The sequence below is a fragment of the Nannobrachium achirus genome (assembly GCF_963921795.1).
Source record: "Nannobrachium achirus genome assembly, chromosome: 13".
NCBI lineage: Eukaryota > Metazoa > Chordata > Actinopteri > Myctophiformes > Myctophidae > Nannobrachium > Nannobrachium achirus.
Window position 1 is genome coordinate 38,358,885 of NC_137833.1, and position 15,481 is coordinate 38,374,365.

The 15,481-nt window shown below is 43.3% G+C and overlaps 1 protein-coding gene across 1 annotated transcript; it reads right to left on the bottom strand.

Moving 5' to 3' along the window:
* Positions 1-98: 98 nt before the first annotated feature.
* On the bottom strand, positions 99-15,053 carry dis3 (DIS3 exosome endoribonuclease and 3'-5' exoribonuclease). The gene is made up of 21 exons (XM_080739789.1): positions 14,773-15,053; positions 12,976-13,133; positions 11,724-11,920; positions 11,139-11,212; positions 10,627-10,794; positions 9,817-9,984; positions 9,462-9,575; positions 9,141-9,278; positions 8,871-9,017; positions 8,580-8,696; positions 8,319-8,420; positions 8,132-8,196; positions 7,871-7,955; positions 7,144-7,271; positions 5,949-6,035; positions 5,535-5,691; positions 2,790-3,004; positions 1,790-1,958; positions 1,196-1,354; positions 878-1,000; positions 99-541 (listed from the first exon to the last, which is right to left on the bottom strand). Exons 1-21 carry the CDS (start codon positions 14,995-14,997, stop codon positions 473-475), a joined length of 2,865 nt encoding a protein of 954 aa, XP_080595915.1. The 5' UTR covers positions 14,998-15,053; the 3' UTR covers positions 99-472.
* Between the last annotated feature and the right edge of the window lie 428 nt (positions 15,054-15,481).

A 15,481-nucleotide genomic window follows, 5' to 3' on the forward strand; every position in this document is an offset into this window, starting at 1 on the left:
GTGTCCAATGGTCATGTACTTTAGTCAGTAAAAAGACAACACAAAGGCAAGAGACAACCGTTATGGCTAAAACAAAATGTAATGGTTGAGTTGTACAACATCTTGTATGAGGCAAACACTAAATGGAAACAGCCATACAATGGGACACAGGTGTACAAGTCCCTGCATAATAGATTGTTGGCGATGTTGGTGACTCCTATGAACCGAGTAGAAAAGAAAATCTGCAAATCAGGTAGCTCCCGTTTACAGAGATTTATTACAGTGACCTTAGAGTACTAGGTCTTTTGCACTTTTCCTCTTTTATGAACAACTTGAAGTGCAAATGGACTACCGATTGTCAAGGAAAGTGGCTGTATAACGCCACTATTGTAAAATGTGTTAAACAAAAAAACAGATCCCTGCCATGAACCAGTTCTAAAAAAAAAACCTCCATATACTGTAGAACGTAAGAGGGGACGGGGGTAATACTCTGTCAGCGGTCCAGTTTGGGTTTCTTGGCCTGTGGTTCAACCTCTGGGGCTGGGACGCTAACACCAGGAATCTAGAACAAAAAGAAACCAAAACGTTAAGAAAAGCAGGGTGAGCTCCAGTTGGTTTTATGATTTACATGGGAATTTTCTAAGGGAAGTGAAGCACTGGAAAGCCTGATATTTTGAGAACAGATCTGTTCAGTAAGGTTTTTGTTGGCCCTAAACTAAAAGTTTTTCCCCAAAAGAAAGATGCAATGTATCACTATTAAAAAAGGAAATACAACAGTATATAGGGGAGAAGCAAAACATTGAATTATGGTTGAGTGTCCATAAAAAAATAATAGTTACAAATCATTATCTTGATGGAGGAGGCCTAGAAAATGTTGAACTTTGTAGTGTGTCCTTACCACGGGTTCAATCAGGGACATGCGGATCTTCTGGTGCTGAATATTAGAGGCATCAAGACTGATGGTCACCTTCACCTTGTCAAAGATGTGGAAAATGTGTTGCTCTACTGTCAGGGTGGGGACCTGCAAGGAGACACATGCGGATGGACAATGAACAGATCAGTACCCACTACCAGCACTCTTTCCAGTCCTAGACTATGAGCTACACTTCTCAATAGAGTAAGGTTTTAGTTATTGAAAGACATTAACTAAGGACTACCAGTACAAATTAACAATTGAATGTGACATTGTTATTTAGTAGAGGGGCCTACACTGTACCTCTTCATCAAAACACAGTTTTGGGCCAGTCTTGTCCTTGCCATCGAAGAAGACGGTTCCTTCCAGGCCAAACTTTGGGATGAGGACAATGATGGCGTTCTTCCTCACAAACAGCACGTAGCCATCCTCGTTCAGGATGCCTCGGTTCTTAAAGAACAACTAGGAAACAAGAGCATGCGTTATGGTGAGTCGTCTCCTCTGGAGCTGTTCCTGAAGGCAGATCATACCTCAAAATGTTTTTAATTATACAAGTAGTTCCGACGAAGCAATCTGATGAAATAGCTCTACCCGTGCGAATAATGAGCACTACCACACGGGTCTCATCAAACAAAGATATCAGCTGTGCTGGTCGCAAAAGGGCTGAATCGCTCCCTCTCCCAACACTATGCTATATCAGTTTCCATATGAAGTTCAGGGACATACTGTAGTAGCTAAAGGTGGCATTAAAAAAAATTACAAATCCATCACTGTGAACCTAAAAGCAAGTTTATCTCAGCTGTTGTTAAAAACATTTTTATTTCGAATTATGGTCAGGGAACGGTGGCATATCAGATGGGAATGAAAGGGGTGGCCCCAACAAATGCACATCCTCACTTGTGTATGGAAGGCCACGGATGCCCTCTGTGCATACTGAGCCATCTTGTGCCTGTAGTTGAGGTTGTTGCAGAGGGCAGACTGCTTGTGTTTGTCCATCAGGTCTGGGTAGGTGCTGTCTGCTGCTATAGCCACCGCCAGCAGGCGATGGACTATAATATCTGAGTATCTACAAAGGAAACGAGATGGGAGAGGGAGGATGTGGGTGAATGGAGTGGAGAGTGTGTCATCATTTTGACATGACATCTGTTCGACGTCCCAGAATGTTAGTTAACCTGGTGAAATGCTAACCTGCCGACGCTGGTGAATGAATGCTAAAATGGTGAATGTTAACCACTATGCCTAAACCTACCCCAAATCCTAGGCTCAGTAAAATATATGTCTAAACCTAACCCTCACCCTTAGTCGAAATGATGGGACGTCGAAATAGCGAGATTTCACCAATGGAGTGGAGAGGAGAAAGATGGGGAATGGAGGGAGGAGGAGAGATTTGAATATGAAGCGGTAGGGAAAGGAGACAATTCACCCTTTGTCAAGTCCCGCCCCTCTTCGCACCCATTGGTTGCTGTGTCTTCACTGTCTTGGTGGGACAAAGTCCTTTCTCTCCATCCACTACCATTGAAATTCAGTTGCTTCTTATTGTTATTTTGTGTATTCAATTCTCATTTTAAACTTGGTTTCAGTAAAAAGGAGCCTCTCAGTTGCAGTATAGTGACTGGGCATGTTTTTAAATGTTTTTATTTCTCCAAAAATGATAATTTAGCTAATTCAACATAAAAAAAGGCGGAACCAGGGCGGGGAAAGGCAGAAAGAGCCTGCTGATTGGTCCGTCGGGGACCAATCAGAAGGCTGACAAAGGGTGAATTACCACGATTGACCACATTATCCCTGGGGAGAATCATCTTTCCTTTTTTTTAAATTGCAAAAACCAGGGACAAAACAACAACCAAATGCTACCTTCTAATGGGTGAGGTGAAGTGTGTGTATATGGGAGAGGTACCTTCTAATGGGTGAGGTGAAGTGTGTGTATATGGGAGAGGCCAGGCCGTAGTGGTTGAAGTCGCTGTCCATGCCGGAGCAGAAGTACACGGCTTGCATCATGCAGCGGGTGGCCAGGATGCGCAGCAGCGTGTTGAAGTAAGGGAAACCGTCCACGGTGGCCACGTTCAGAGAGTCCGCCAGCGCCTTGGCAGAGTCTGTGTGGATCTGCAGGCCCTGTGAGGAACACAAAGGTCAACCCAACTGTCAAACTCTGAGCAGTGTATTTCAATTGCAATTATTTGAGATGATCGCAATTGTTTTGCAGAATCGTTTCCATTCATCTGTTGAAGAATACGTTCAGAAATGACAGATTTACAAATTACAATGCATCTTGATGTAGATCGGCTATTTTAGCCGTTTTTAAAACATGAAAGCAATGATTAAATATGGTCATTGGTCAATTTAGGTCAGAGTACATTAATTATTGGTACTAGTCACACCCATGTTGCACCGCCGATCCAACTGATATGCCCATATATGGAAATCTCTGTCTGTCGGTCCTTGCCCCTTTTATGCCCATAATGGAGATCCGTGATTTCATTAGTATATGCCCATATATGGAGCTGTATTTGCGTAGATGCCATGACTAGCATGTGGACATGGTACACCCCCGAATTAGGATTTGTTATATCTGCCCTATAATCTTTGTTCTAAAATGCACACAGAAATTAACATTTCTGTTCCAATGTTCAGCGTCAAAAGCATAATTTAATTGTTAATCACAATGATTTAATTATTATTACATTTTAATTCAGTTGTTTTGTGCATATGCTTCGTTGTCAATAACGCAAAATGTATTTAATTTGTTACTGTATGTGCGGTGTCATGCAGTGCAAAACTTACATATTTGGTGCATCTAACTAAGTCAGTGTTACGTCACACCCAAGATAAAAAGCAGGCTTAGGCCTACATTACCAGCATCACGTTGGACAGAGTTTAAGTCTCTTTTGGGAAATAATATTACAAGTTCTGGGTTTAAAAGATGGAGTTTCCGGCTGCTTCCGGGAAACACTTCCACTGCCACTCCTGTGAGAAAGAGATTATTCCTAGGCTCCCGGAATACATCTGTCCCTCATGTGAATCGAGCTTCATAGAGGATGTAACAGGGCTTCAATCTCATCCAAGTAACTATGTGTGGGGACATGGAGAGTTGAACAATGTCTTAACACAGTTCTTTGAGCAGTATGAGCCTTCCGGCCCTCCTCCGGCAGAGACGGAAACCATCTCCTCTCTCCCGATAGTCAACATCTCTCAGGAGCAAGCGGACAGCGATATGGAGTGTCCGTTGTGTAAGGAGGACTTTGCGGTGGGCGAGGCGGCCAGACGGCTGCCTTGCAATCACTTCTTCCACTCAGACTGCATAGTGCCCTGGCTTGAAATGCATGACACCTGTCCTGTGTGTAGGAACACTTTAAACGGAGAAGACGACAGCAGTCTGCCTGCCTCAGAGCACCCTGGCCACAATATAACTTCCGGTTGGTTCTAGCGGAAGTGGTGGAAGTGCTGCGCTTAACGGAAGTTGCGTCATGCGTTGCAGTCTTCCGGTGAAATTCTCACGGCGGAAGTTGAACGGTCTCTGCCTGATATTGACACCAGGCTTTTCTCTTCGCAGATGAGTAAGCCTGGCTACGCGAGGCTAGCCTCAGAGTGCTGCCAATCCTGAACCACAGGAGACCAGCTAGGTTCCATTTTGAGGTCCTGAGAGCGTACAAACGGAACCAATGGACCAGCGTGATCTGGGGCACACATCTCAAGCAGAATTGTTGCTGGTTATGAACCAAATGGATCTTTACAGATCTGTAACGTTGATGGGAGTACATGGCCTGATCATGCATATCAAACTGTCAGTCCTTGAAATGAAAAGGTTTGAGAACCACGTAATCTCCAGACCTGACGTTGAGAGGGTCATACCCTTTCAGTTAAAACAAGACGCAGTCTAATAACGGAATTGCTTCTCTGATTCACTGATGCCATGTTGATGGCATAATATTGATGTTAAGTCTTGCCCAAATATGGAATCGAGGATATACAGTACATACGACCGGTGGGATATTGCATCTTTCTGATATTATGAATATGAATTCACAAAAAACAAGACGGAGTATGATAACGCCAGTCAATCAGTCTGTCATTGACAGACACATTTATGATGTAAGACTCCAAACCTAAGCAAGGTTTCAGCCTGATCCGACTGCCGTTGACTTCCATTGTAAAGGTGAAGAGTTCAAAAAGAAAATGTACAAGAAATGAGTGGAAACAAAGAGATTCTCTTCCAGATGGCTTCGTCTCCAAAAGAGGAGTTCCACGGACCATCAAAATGTTGCCTAAATATGGAGTTCAGCCTGGCCTCCAAGACAAGTACTGACTGTGCCACAGGTAAGCCATGCTTAGACCCCGTTTTCTTTTTTCCCCATTCCTAACTTTACTCACAGTTTAGTTGCTATGCCAATTCCTCCATGCATATAGTCCCAGTCACTGCTAACGAGGTCAACAGCCCCACCGCAAAAACACAGACAGTTATGTGTGTATGAGCAGATCTGCTATTTTTGGCTAAAGTTCTCAGAATATGGACGCTAGGGTTCAATATAGAAAAAGGAGAAAAAAAGCTTCTATCACACAAAGATTTGGAGGACCCCCTGTAGTAACTCTGAGGACGCCCTGTTGAAGACCCCTGCTTTACGCAGACCCAAAGCTTTGTGCACACCTTGGATGCAGCAGCCTTGGTGAGGATGTCGTAGTTTGAGGGCGGCGGCGCAGGATGCTTCCTGAGCAGGGCGCACTCGGAGAACTCATCGTATATCTTCTGGGCCACGGAACAGTTGGCCAACAACATGAACTCCTCCACCATGGAGTTGGTCTCCCTGCCAACCAAGAGAAGCGCTTTTTTTAACATAGTGTGAGATCAAAATGAATTAGACTTTATATTTGAATAGAGTCCCTACTACTGGGTATGTCATAATAGGTGAAAAATGTCTTAAGAAATACCTGTAATAGTACATTTACAAGCTCAGCTATTTTAGCTATACTTGGCAACTTTAATGTACTGCAGTAGGTGAGATAACAAATTAAACAAGGTTTGTGGTAGTTCAACAAGGATGCTGCGTGACTGTCCACTTACATTAGCTCTTTGGTCTGGAGGTCAATGGGGTCGTGGGTTTCACTGTCCATGTGGAAGCGGACCTCTACAGATGACAGGGTCAATGCACTGAAACAAAACAAAATCACAACAAATCGTCTTGGGTCCATAACCATGTGGAGTTGTCTCTAAAGAATGACCAATGGATTTCTGTTCAAAATATTCAATAGTGAAGGTTTCATCTTCTACAAAAAAAAATAAATATATATATATATATATATATATTACTGGATATATATTTTCTAATAAACTTCTCCAGAGTTCACTTGCGACCACCTCGTACATTGGGAACCAGGGTGTGGTCGTTTGGTCCACACCGGCGTCCGACTTAAGCTTTCGCACCATCCCATATGAACCACGTTAGGGGAGAAAACCCTTCGGGAAGAGATTCAATCAGACTAAACATGGCTAGACCCACTGCCAAGTCTCTAGAGGACAATCCCCTGTTGTTAAAAAACCTGGTGGAAACAATTAGCAACGCAGGACCAATCCAAAGTGTGTGTTTAGGGTGGTGTCAGACATGATTGGTTTCCAAAGCAGCAACAAGCGTTGCATTTAACACTTATGTTGCTATGATTTTTTCTCTTCAATGTCCCACGTTGCCATGGTTACCATAGACTTCCATGTAATTGCGCAATTGTGTAAAAAGTGCACGCCCATGCCTAGATGATGCACCACGTGTGTTCACACTGTTCACAGCTTTCAAACAAAAATATCCGCTTGGAAATCCGTTCAGGCATTCATGATTTATCAGCCATTATGTTTTCTTCAGATGTAAACAAACATGGCTGCCATGTTTGAAAGAATGGGTTGGTATGGGGGTTAAACATGCAATTTCGCGATCGCGATCATGCCTAATACATTTCTGGAGGTCCAAAAAAATGTAAAAAAAAAAAAAAAAAAAAAAAAATCAAAAACGGCCCAAACTCAGGAAACTCGGGGTTGGCAAAGCGGTAGTACCTTTTCAAACTCGGGAAACTCGGGGTTGGCACCAGATGTGTTAAAGGTCACCAGATGTATGTAGGTAGAGATCTCCTATCGTCTGGCATCATGAAAAGATGCCTTAAAGGTGAAAGCACCCTTATATGTGCAGTTTTAATGAACCAGCAATGAACAAATGAAGAACCAATGAACCAAAGTTACTACCTTGTCGTGCTGACTATGACCTAAGTCTTACCCATTGTCTATCCTCTTCTTCTTGAGGATCTTGGCCAGCTTGTTGAGGCCTCGCAGGCTTTTAGTGATGTCATCATTCATGGTTGCATCGTCTATCCTCATCTGGGCCTCAGCGTAGGTCAGAGACGCCTGGACCACGTCAGAAGCAAAGACGAGGATGGGAAAATATTCTTTATTAACATTCAATGGAAAAGCCAAGAATATCTCAGAACATTTCAATCCGTCACTACAGCTTTTGGTTTAGAAACATAATGAAAGCTGTTTGGTAGAAGTAGAAGAACCTGTAGCAGTCATGCATGTACCAAATGTCGGTCAGACAAGACAAATGGTGTGTGTGTTAGGGATGGGACCATATAAAAATTTCATGTCACGATTATTGTGACCAAACAAATCGCGATTTACGATATTATCGCGATAATCAAAATATCCCCAACATCCATTATCATGGGGGAGGAACATTTGCCAAAAAATAGCAGAGCTTGTAGATCGGATATCTTTTGGCAAAGAGATTTGGTAGAGAGTGAAAAGATGACTATCAAGTACGTTAAGTACATTTTACCAATAGAGGGTTTAAATGGTACCGCATATGCAGCTTGGCAAATAAAAGGTGAATTGATCCCAGTGCATGACAGAGGACGATTCCACGATAATTATTGTGAGTTTATATCACGATAAACGATAATATCGCTTAACGTCCCATTCCTTGTGTGTGTGTGTGTATCATTTACCTTGGAGTTGATGACACTCTTTGTAAAACTGGTCTTCAGAATCTCAGCACTGTGGTTCATCTCCCAGATACATGAGAAGGACAATCTGGGGAGATGAGAGAGAACCTTTGTCATTCAAGGAGCATTCAACATTGAGGGGTCTTTACTCTTTATTAGGGGGGGACTATATTATATGAAATAATATATTTTTGGGGGGGGACAAAATTATATTAGATAATGTATTTGTGTGTGCGTGCGACTGTGCGTGCATGGAGTCCTCACCTCTCCACATTGGACCGTAGAGAACACAGATTGGAGCTGAGTAACTCAGGAACCATGTCTATTCTCTGGTGGACACAATCATCAAAAAATAAAAACAATTTAACAACAATAATGACCCTTAATGACATCCTACACTTAAAACCCACTAAGCAACGAAGGATGAGGTATACTGTATGTTTCTCCTCACCCTGCCACACAGGTAAACAGTGGTCCCTCGATTTGCAGCCTCTTTGTCCAGCGCGTTGCCTGGTCTGATGAAGTGACTGACGTCAGCAATGTGGACCCCAACCTACAGCAAGCAAGGGTGGACACACTGTCAGAAAACTCACATGTGTGCAAAGGCATTATTCATGTATGCCAGATGAGTATGTATTACCACCACCGTTCAATGTGGCTGCTCTTCTATGAGCAAATGTGTGTGTGTGTGTGTGTGTGTGTGTGTACACACCTCCAGGTTTCCGTTATCCAGCTCCCTACAGTGTAGGGCGTCATCTATGTCCGTACATCCTGGAGGGTCCACACTGCACACCGTCAGCTGCCTCAGGTCCGCTCTCACAGCCATGTCCTGCGCCACACGCACACGCACACACACACACACACACACACACACACACACACACACACACACACACACACACACACACACACACACACACACACACACACACACACACACACACAGTGAGCACTACACAGGAGAGCATCAACACCATCATTAGTATACGAACCATCCTGTTACCTCAGGTGTGATGTTCCAAGGCATGGTGGGGAGGAAGCTGAGCACAGTCTGGGAGAAGGCCTGGTGTGGGACATCATGCTCCAGCAACAGCACCTCTGTCTCGGTCTCCTTGTCCCCTGCGCTGCCCAGACTACGTACGAAATGGCCCTGAGGGCGTAGACGAGAAACGGTTCACAAGTCGGCTTTCAACATATCAGACGTGTGTGCATTAGATTCACTAGTTCACAAGTTCCTGTCCCCGTTATGTCGTGGGCATCAATTTATATTTACATTCGGGTATCTGGAGTTTTTAGGCCAGCCGTCGATGGCTACCATGATCCTCTGGCCTGCCAGCGCGGCAGCCTGGCGCGTCTCGATGCGGATCCTGGGGATACGACGGTCTGCTGCTGTGAAGAGGTGCCGTGTTGACTAAAAATGAAGAGAAGCAACGTAAGAAGGTGACATACCAGGTTTGGTCAAGTTTTCCATAAACTATCCAAGTTCGTGCAAAAGGCTAGTGAGCAAATAATAATCGACACAGTTAAAATCCTCAGTGTTACGGGCCCTTACGGGGCCCTTCCACTATGTGAATGTGCTGAGGAGCCTAGTCACCTCTTTGATATGGGAGATTCCCAGCATGCCACAGAATGGTCTCCAGTTCCTCTTGATGATTCCAACCACTTTTCCTGTGGGCTTCCTGGCTACTTCAGGCACTATGCACTTCAGCTGCACCGAAACAAACAAGAACAGAAAGGACATTCATTCAATGGGCAGGAAAGATAAGAGACATCTGCCTTTTCAGTTAAGTAAGAATCAAAAGGTCGAACTCCTCTCCTGTCAGTCGAAGGAACCTTAAGTCCGATTCATACTTTGTCATACATAACAGCATCGAATCGAATGCCGAAAACAGCAGACAAGTTCTCAACGCGCTAAGGATGCGTCGATGCATAGATAAGCCATTACTCACAGGCTTCTCCTCCTCCTCGTCCCCAGCTGTGTCATCGTCCTTGGCACTGCCCTCGTCCTGCAGCACCACAGAGGAGGGCGCCACCCACTGGTCTTTCGGCAACAACTGCACGGCAACCACATCCTGGTACACCGCTCTGTTTAGGTTCTGAAGGCCCTGCAGGAGAACCTGGTTGACAGGAGGGAGTTAATAACGAGTTGAGTTGAATAATATTAATAATAAAGAAAAGAAAATGATTTTGTTTTGACATTTTCCTCCAGAGTACGAGCTATAAGCTTTCCAGAAGGTACCTGTTATCTGTTTTCCCCCACAACTTGGATTGATTGGGTTGGCAGAAGATTTGAATCAGAAATATATGTCTGTGTCATGTTTCCGGTTTAAATCTTCTACTGAACCAATCCAACAACGCTGTGGCAAAATGAACAGTATATGGTATATCTTTCTTCTGGAGGGCTACAGTTATGCACCGAGCCTATTCTTCTCAGTTCAGCGAACCTTACTGCACCACCCAAGTACCCTAATAATGACCTTACATACTTTAAACATTTCCATGGATGTCAAATATTGTAGGGCTGTAAGGGATCAGACACAATGAGTGACAGGCAGAAATATACACCTACAGTGTTATTACTACTGCATTATGTAATACTTATACTTCACCCAAACTGAAGAAGATCTGGGGTAACTGACATCACATTGAGACCTTTCCATGTTTTCTCTTGATTAGAGGACACAGACAGACAGACAGACAGACAGACAGACAGACAGACAGACAGACAGACAGACAGACAGACAGACAGACAGACACACCTCAGTGCTGTCCTCCCCTTCTCCTTGGATGAAGACACTGGCCTCCAGGTAGTTATCTCTGCTGGCCCTGAATGTGCCCTGGAGGTAGGTGCCACTCTTGATGCCAGCTTGGATCCTGGAGAGAGGCACGTGCTCTGGGAACAACACTCTACTGCTACTGATCTCATTCTGAACACATGGAAGAGGAGAGATGGATAAAGGGAGAAAAGCAAAAGGAGGGAGTGAGAATAAAAGAGGTTGAGTAGAGATTTAGGAAGTGAAACGGTGGAGAATAAAGTGAACGATAGATACTGTCCTGTGCCTAGAAGGCTGACATTTGTCACACTTTCAACCAGCCATCCGTATTTTCGTCATAGGCGAATATTTTTACTAAATAGCGAAAATGGTAGATATACAACGCGTTGCACGTGTTGTGAGCTTGTAGAATTGCTAGTTTAGCTATTTTAGAAGTAGGGCCTATGTGGTTAATACAATGAACAGCAAAGCAGCATTGTGACAAATTGTCAATTAACCTTTTCATCGTTGGTTAACGCCAGGCGATCCACCAGCTCAGGGTTGGCTATCAGACTCTTGATATACTCGTCACCTGGGAGAGCAAACAAAAAGAACCGTGCTGCATTGAATTTCTACATTGTTCTAAGAAATGACACCACGTCTGTAAAACTGTTTATACACTGCAGCGTGGCTAGGGCTGTCACAATTATTACATAATCGTCTAATCGTGATTATTTTACATAATCGTGATTATTTTTCATAATCGTCATAATCGTTTCCATGTCAAAAATAGTGGAAATAGCAGATCTACAAGCTCACAAGATCGGCTATTTCCACTATCAATGTTCTTTTTTAAGTATAAAGTTGTCAAATATGTCAGTAATTTCTTTGTATATTTAGGTTATGTGTCATCTACCATGTACAACTTCAAAGCCTAAAAGCCAAACAGAAATCTAATTATCAACGACAAAAACACAATTAAATCGTTAATCGCCAATTATTTGAGTGACAATTAATCGTCATGTAAAATGTCATATCGTGACAGCCCTAGTCTGTAAAACTGTTTATACACTGCAGCGTGGCCACAACGGGAGACGACTTACATGTGTAGGCTAGAAGGCCCCCCTCCACTGCCTTCTCCTTGTTTCCTCGGTCGTTGGTGATGAGGACCACCCTGAGCCCATCCTCCTCTGCCTCGGCGGTCGTCAGGTGCTGGCTGTACCACTTGGCTGCCACGCGGATGGCACGGTCGTTGCGGTCATTGGCGCTCTCCCCCGGCTCACGCTCAATGAATGTGTCTCTGGAAGAATGGGACAATTTGAAGGTAAAAAGATTATGGTGGAGCTAGAAAATAAAGTACTGGACAAGCATACATAACTTTCTTCTTTTAACCCATTTAGGCCTGAACACATTATGACGCAATATTTTATGCTTTAACTATTGAAAAATAGCAGATATACAAGCTCACAGCGCGAGCTTGTAGATCTGCTATTTTTGAGAAATCGTGAAAATTAGAATTTTTACCCCGATTCTATAAGTGTCTTTTGAAAAACCTATGTTTCTATGTCAGCAATCTGGCCAGCCATCGTCAAAGAAAAGGTCCTTTTCACTTAACTGGAGCTCAGTTGGTCTGTTCTTGAGAGACTACTGTGTCAGTGGTGCTCAAACCTTTTCATGTGAAGGACCCCCAAAATGATATTTATTTGGCCACGGACCCCCATTTAAAAATATCTAGTTCCAGGGACCACCCAGAAGCAAAATTTGAGTTACAAACGTTCGCTTTGAAATACATATAGTCAAAGATTTGCACACATTTTCACGACTTTTTCAAAAATAGCAGATCTACAAGCTCGCGCGCTGTGAGCTTGTATATCTGCTATTTTTCACTAGTTAAAGCATTCAATAATTCTAGGCCTAAATGGGTTAATGCATACATTTTAATTTTGTCAAATCTGTATGGCAGAGTATACGTTAATACATAATAGTTTGTACAATTGAGGCAGTTGTATTTGGTCCCTCTGCTCTTCTATAGACATTTAGATTCCGTGTCTAGGTAAGATATGACCTTTGACACAATCATTTTTCTTTGACACACATATTTACCTGAAGGTCAAGAAGATCAAGCAGCCAGGATCCATTAGCTCAATGGTAAAAATGTCAACAATTGGCAGCAGGAGACCCGGGTTCAAATCCGAGGTAGAACAGGAAAGTGTGCATTGTGCATGTTTGATTTTTCTACTTTATTTTGTTACAGACATGGATGGATCTATATCATAAAAGGTAACTGTGTCTACCTTTATCTAAGTCTAAGTTCATTTTCATTTGTCCAAGTAAACCTCCATTGATTTATTCTACCTGTGGTGTTCGTTGGTAAACGTATAGACATGTTTCTCTTTGTCATGGATGATGTCCTTTAGGCGTTTATAGACGGGCGGGCTGCGGTGGCGGACCTCCTGGAGTACAATCTGTAGGATGATGATGTTACGAATCAGGGGGTCCTCCAGCACGTCGATCTACACGGGACAGGGAGCACAACATGGGTTCATAAATAATACAGCAATATTATCAAGGCCATGGTTCATTGCACACTTACACCAAAATCCTCAGTGTTGAATTTAATTGTGTGGCCGTGGCGTGGCCAAAAGATTGCTCTTCCTTGAGGTAGAATGATAGAGACAAATGGAGGTTAAGAAAAATGGCCTGCCAATCTAGTCTTAATGTGCATAATTTGTCTATGTTTTTCAGAAGGAGGCTGATGCACACCTCAAAAGGTTGGTGACAGGTGCGTAGGATAAAGGTGCAAATGTTCAGAAGGGGATCTCTGATAATAAAATCAAAGAAAGAGATTGTCTGTCCTGATGAAAGTCTAACGACCGAAACGTCAACTTCCAAGTTCCAGATACTTTGACTATATAAATTAACCACTAAAGCCCTATTCTATACTTTGTCATACAATGTTGTTACACAGTTAAAATAGCTCATCTACATGCTCAGTCACAACTAGTCACAACCCTGGCCTCAATGTCTGAAAATGCTCTTCTATAAAGCCAGGTTGAAAGTGGTTAACAATGAAGATTTTACTGCAACAATGCACAAATTAAGATCATGGATGATGGACTACCTGTCCTGAACAGGTTCCCTGTGTTTGAGTTCATTCAAAACATTCTCACAGTGGTTGAATTATACAGAACTAGCCCTTACCCGTTCAAAGATATGAGCTCCAAAATGATGTGCAGTGTGTGGGTTATGGGATGTGCACTGTGCACACAGTATATGAGGGATGGAAAGTAACTTTAACTGGTGCTTGCATGATGTACTGTAGGAGCATCAATGTAAGAAACCCGTTTCGTTTAATGGCTACAGAGATACTGTCCCCCCCCCCCCCCCCCCCCAGCCCGCCCGCCCACCCGCCTGCACACACACCCGCCTGCCTGCACACACACACACACACACACACACACACACACAAACACACACACACACACACACACACACACAGAGCTGGTTAAACATTTTGCCTCATGCTAGATGCAGAATAGATGTGCCTCAAGCTAGATGCAGAATAGATAGTAGATACACCATAAAAATGCTAATATACAGCATATGATTTGTGAAAGTGACAAACGGGCTTCACAGTTATGTCAGGTGTGTTCATATGCTTATGGTGATGCGATTTCAGATCAATTGCTCCAGCCACTGAGGAGAAACGCTGTGACAGACACTCAGACATTCGCAAAATTATAGTATAGATGTAGAACTTAAAGGTAAATAACACACATATAAATATTGTGTTCTCAACCTGATGATTATTTTGCAGTCCCCAGGTGACAGTGACAATTTAAGGACTTTTAAGAACCCTTTAATACCTCAAATAAATAGAACATTACTGCATCAAAAGTAATCAACAAACTATAGCCCAGTAAGCCCACTAAAATACTGGTCAAATTGTCTTGTAGATCTTATAGTGTGGAACCGAGTCAAACTAAATGTGATGTCTCAACAATTCCTACAATTCCAATATGGTGAGGGCCTGGGGGTTCCCCAGATCGAATTGTGATTATTGTGGGGGGTCGCGGCCTGAAAAGGTTGAGAAACACTATCTCTCGCTCATTAAACACAAACACACTACACGGATTTTAATGAATGAATTACCTGATGCAGCACTACATTAGTGTCTGGAATCAGGTAGTGTGGGAAGGCGCACAGGTTGCTCTCGATGCACGCATCCCTCTGGCTCTGCAGCACCGTGGACTCCTGTTTGCATTCAGTGCAAACCTCACTCCCACACCAGATGTCATCCCTCAGATAATGTTCTCTCACTATCTTCATCACCCCGCCCGACCGGGTCTTCTTCACGAACGTCCTGGACTTCAACATGATGCCAATAAAGCACCAAAAGATAGGGTTTTGATATGTTTTTCTGCCTCCGATTAATGATCAGCGTCCACAGAGGAAGCAAAAACTCGCTCAAAGCCCCATGTGTTGGATTTAGTGGGACAACATACGGCTCTCGCAGAGTTTTAAAGACAGTCAGACACAAAACGTTCAACGTAAGCTCTGACTCCAGTGTGACTCTTCTGTGTAATACGGGCCTCGGAGTGACGTTTAAAGGAATACGACTACACAAACATGCACGTACAAAAATGTTTAAATATAACTAATATTTGAACTCTGGAATAGGTTTTTGTGGGCCATCTACCACGTGTTCAATGAAAACAAAACAGAGGAAACACCAAGGGAGACCAAAGAGGGGGATTTGTGGCAGGTTCTCTCCATATAGTTCTCCCCCTGTCAGTAAGGAGTGGTATTACATTAATGTACACAGCCAGTGAATGCAATTTTAATTTGAGAGAGGCTACTT

Excerpts from the sequence above, each read along its gene's own strand:
- dis3 (XM_080739789.1), bottom strand. The coding sequence starts at position 14,997 with ATGTTGAAGTCCAGGACGTTCGTGAAGAAGACCCGGTCGGGCGGGGTG. Across the intron at positions 9,576-9,816 it reads ACGAGGAGGAGGAGAAGCCT|CTGAAGTGCATAGTGCCTGA; the intron begins GTGAGTAATGGC and ends GTTTCGGTGCAG. Across the intron at positions 3,005-5,534 it reads CCAAGGCTGCTGCATCCAAG|GGCCTGCAGATCCACACAGA; the intron begins GTGTGCACAAAG and ends TGTTCCTCACAG.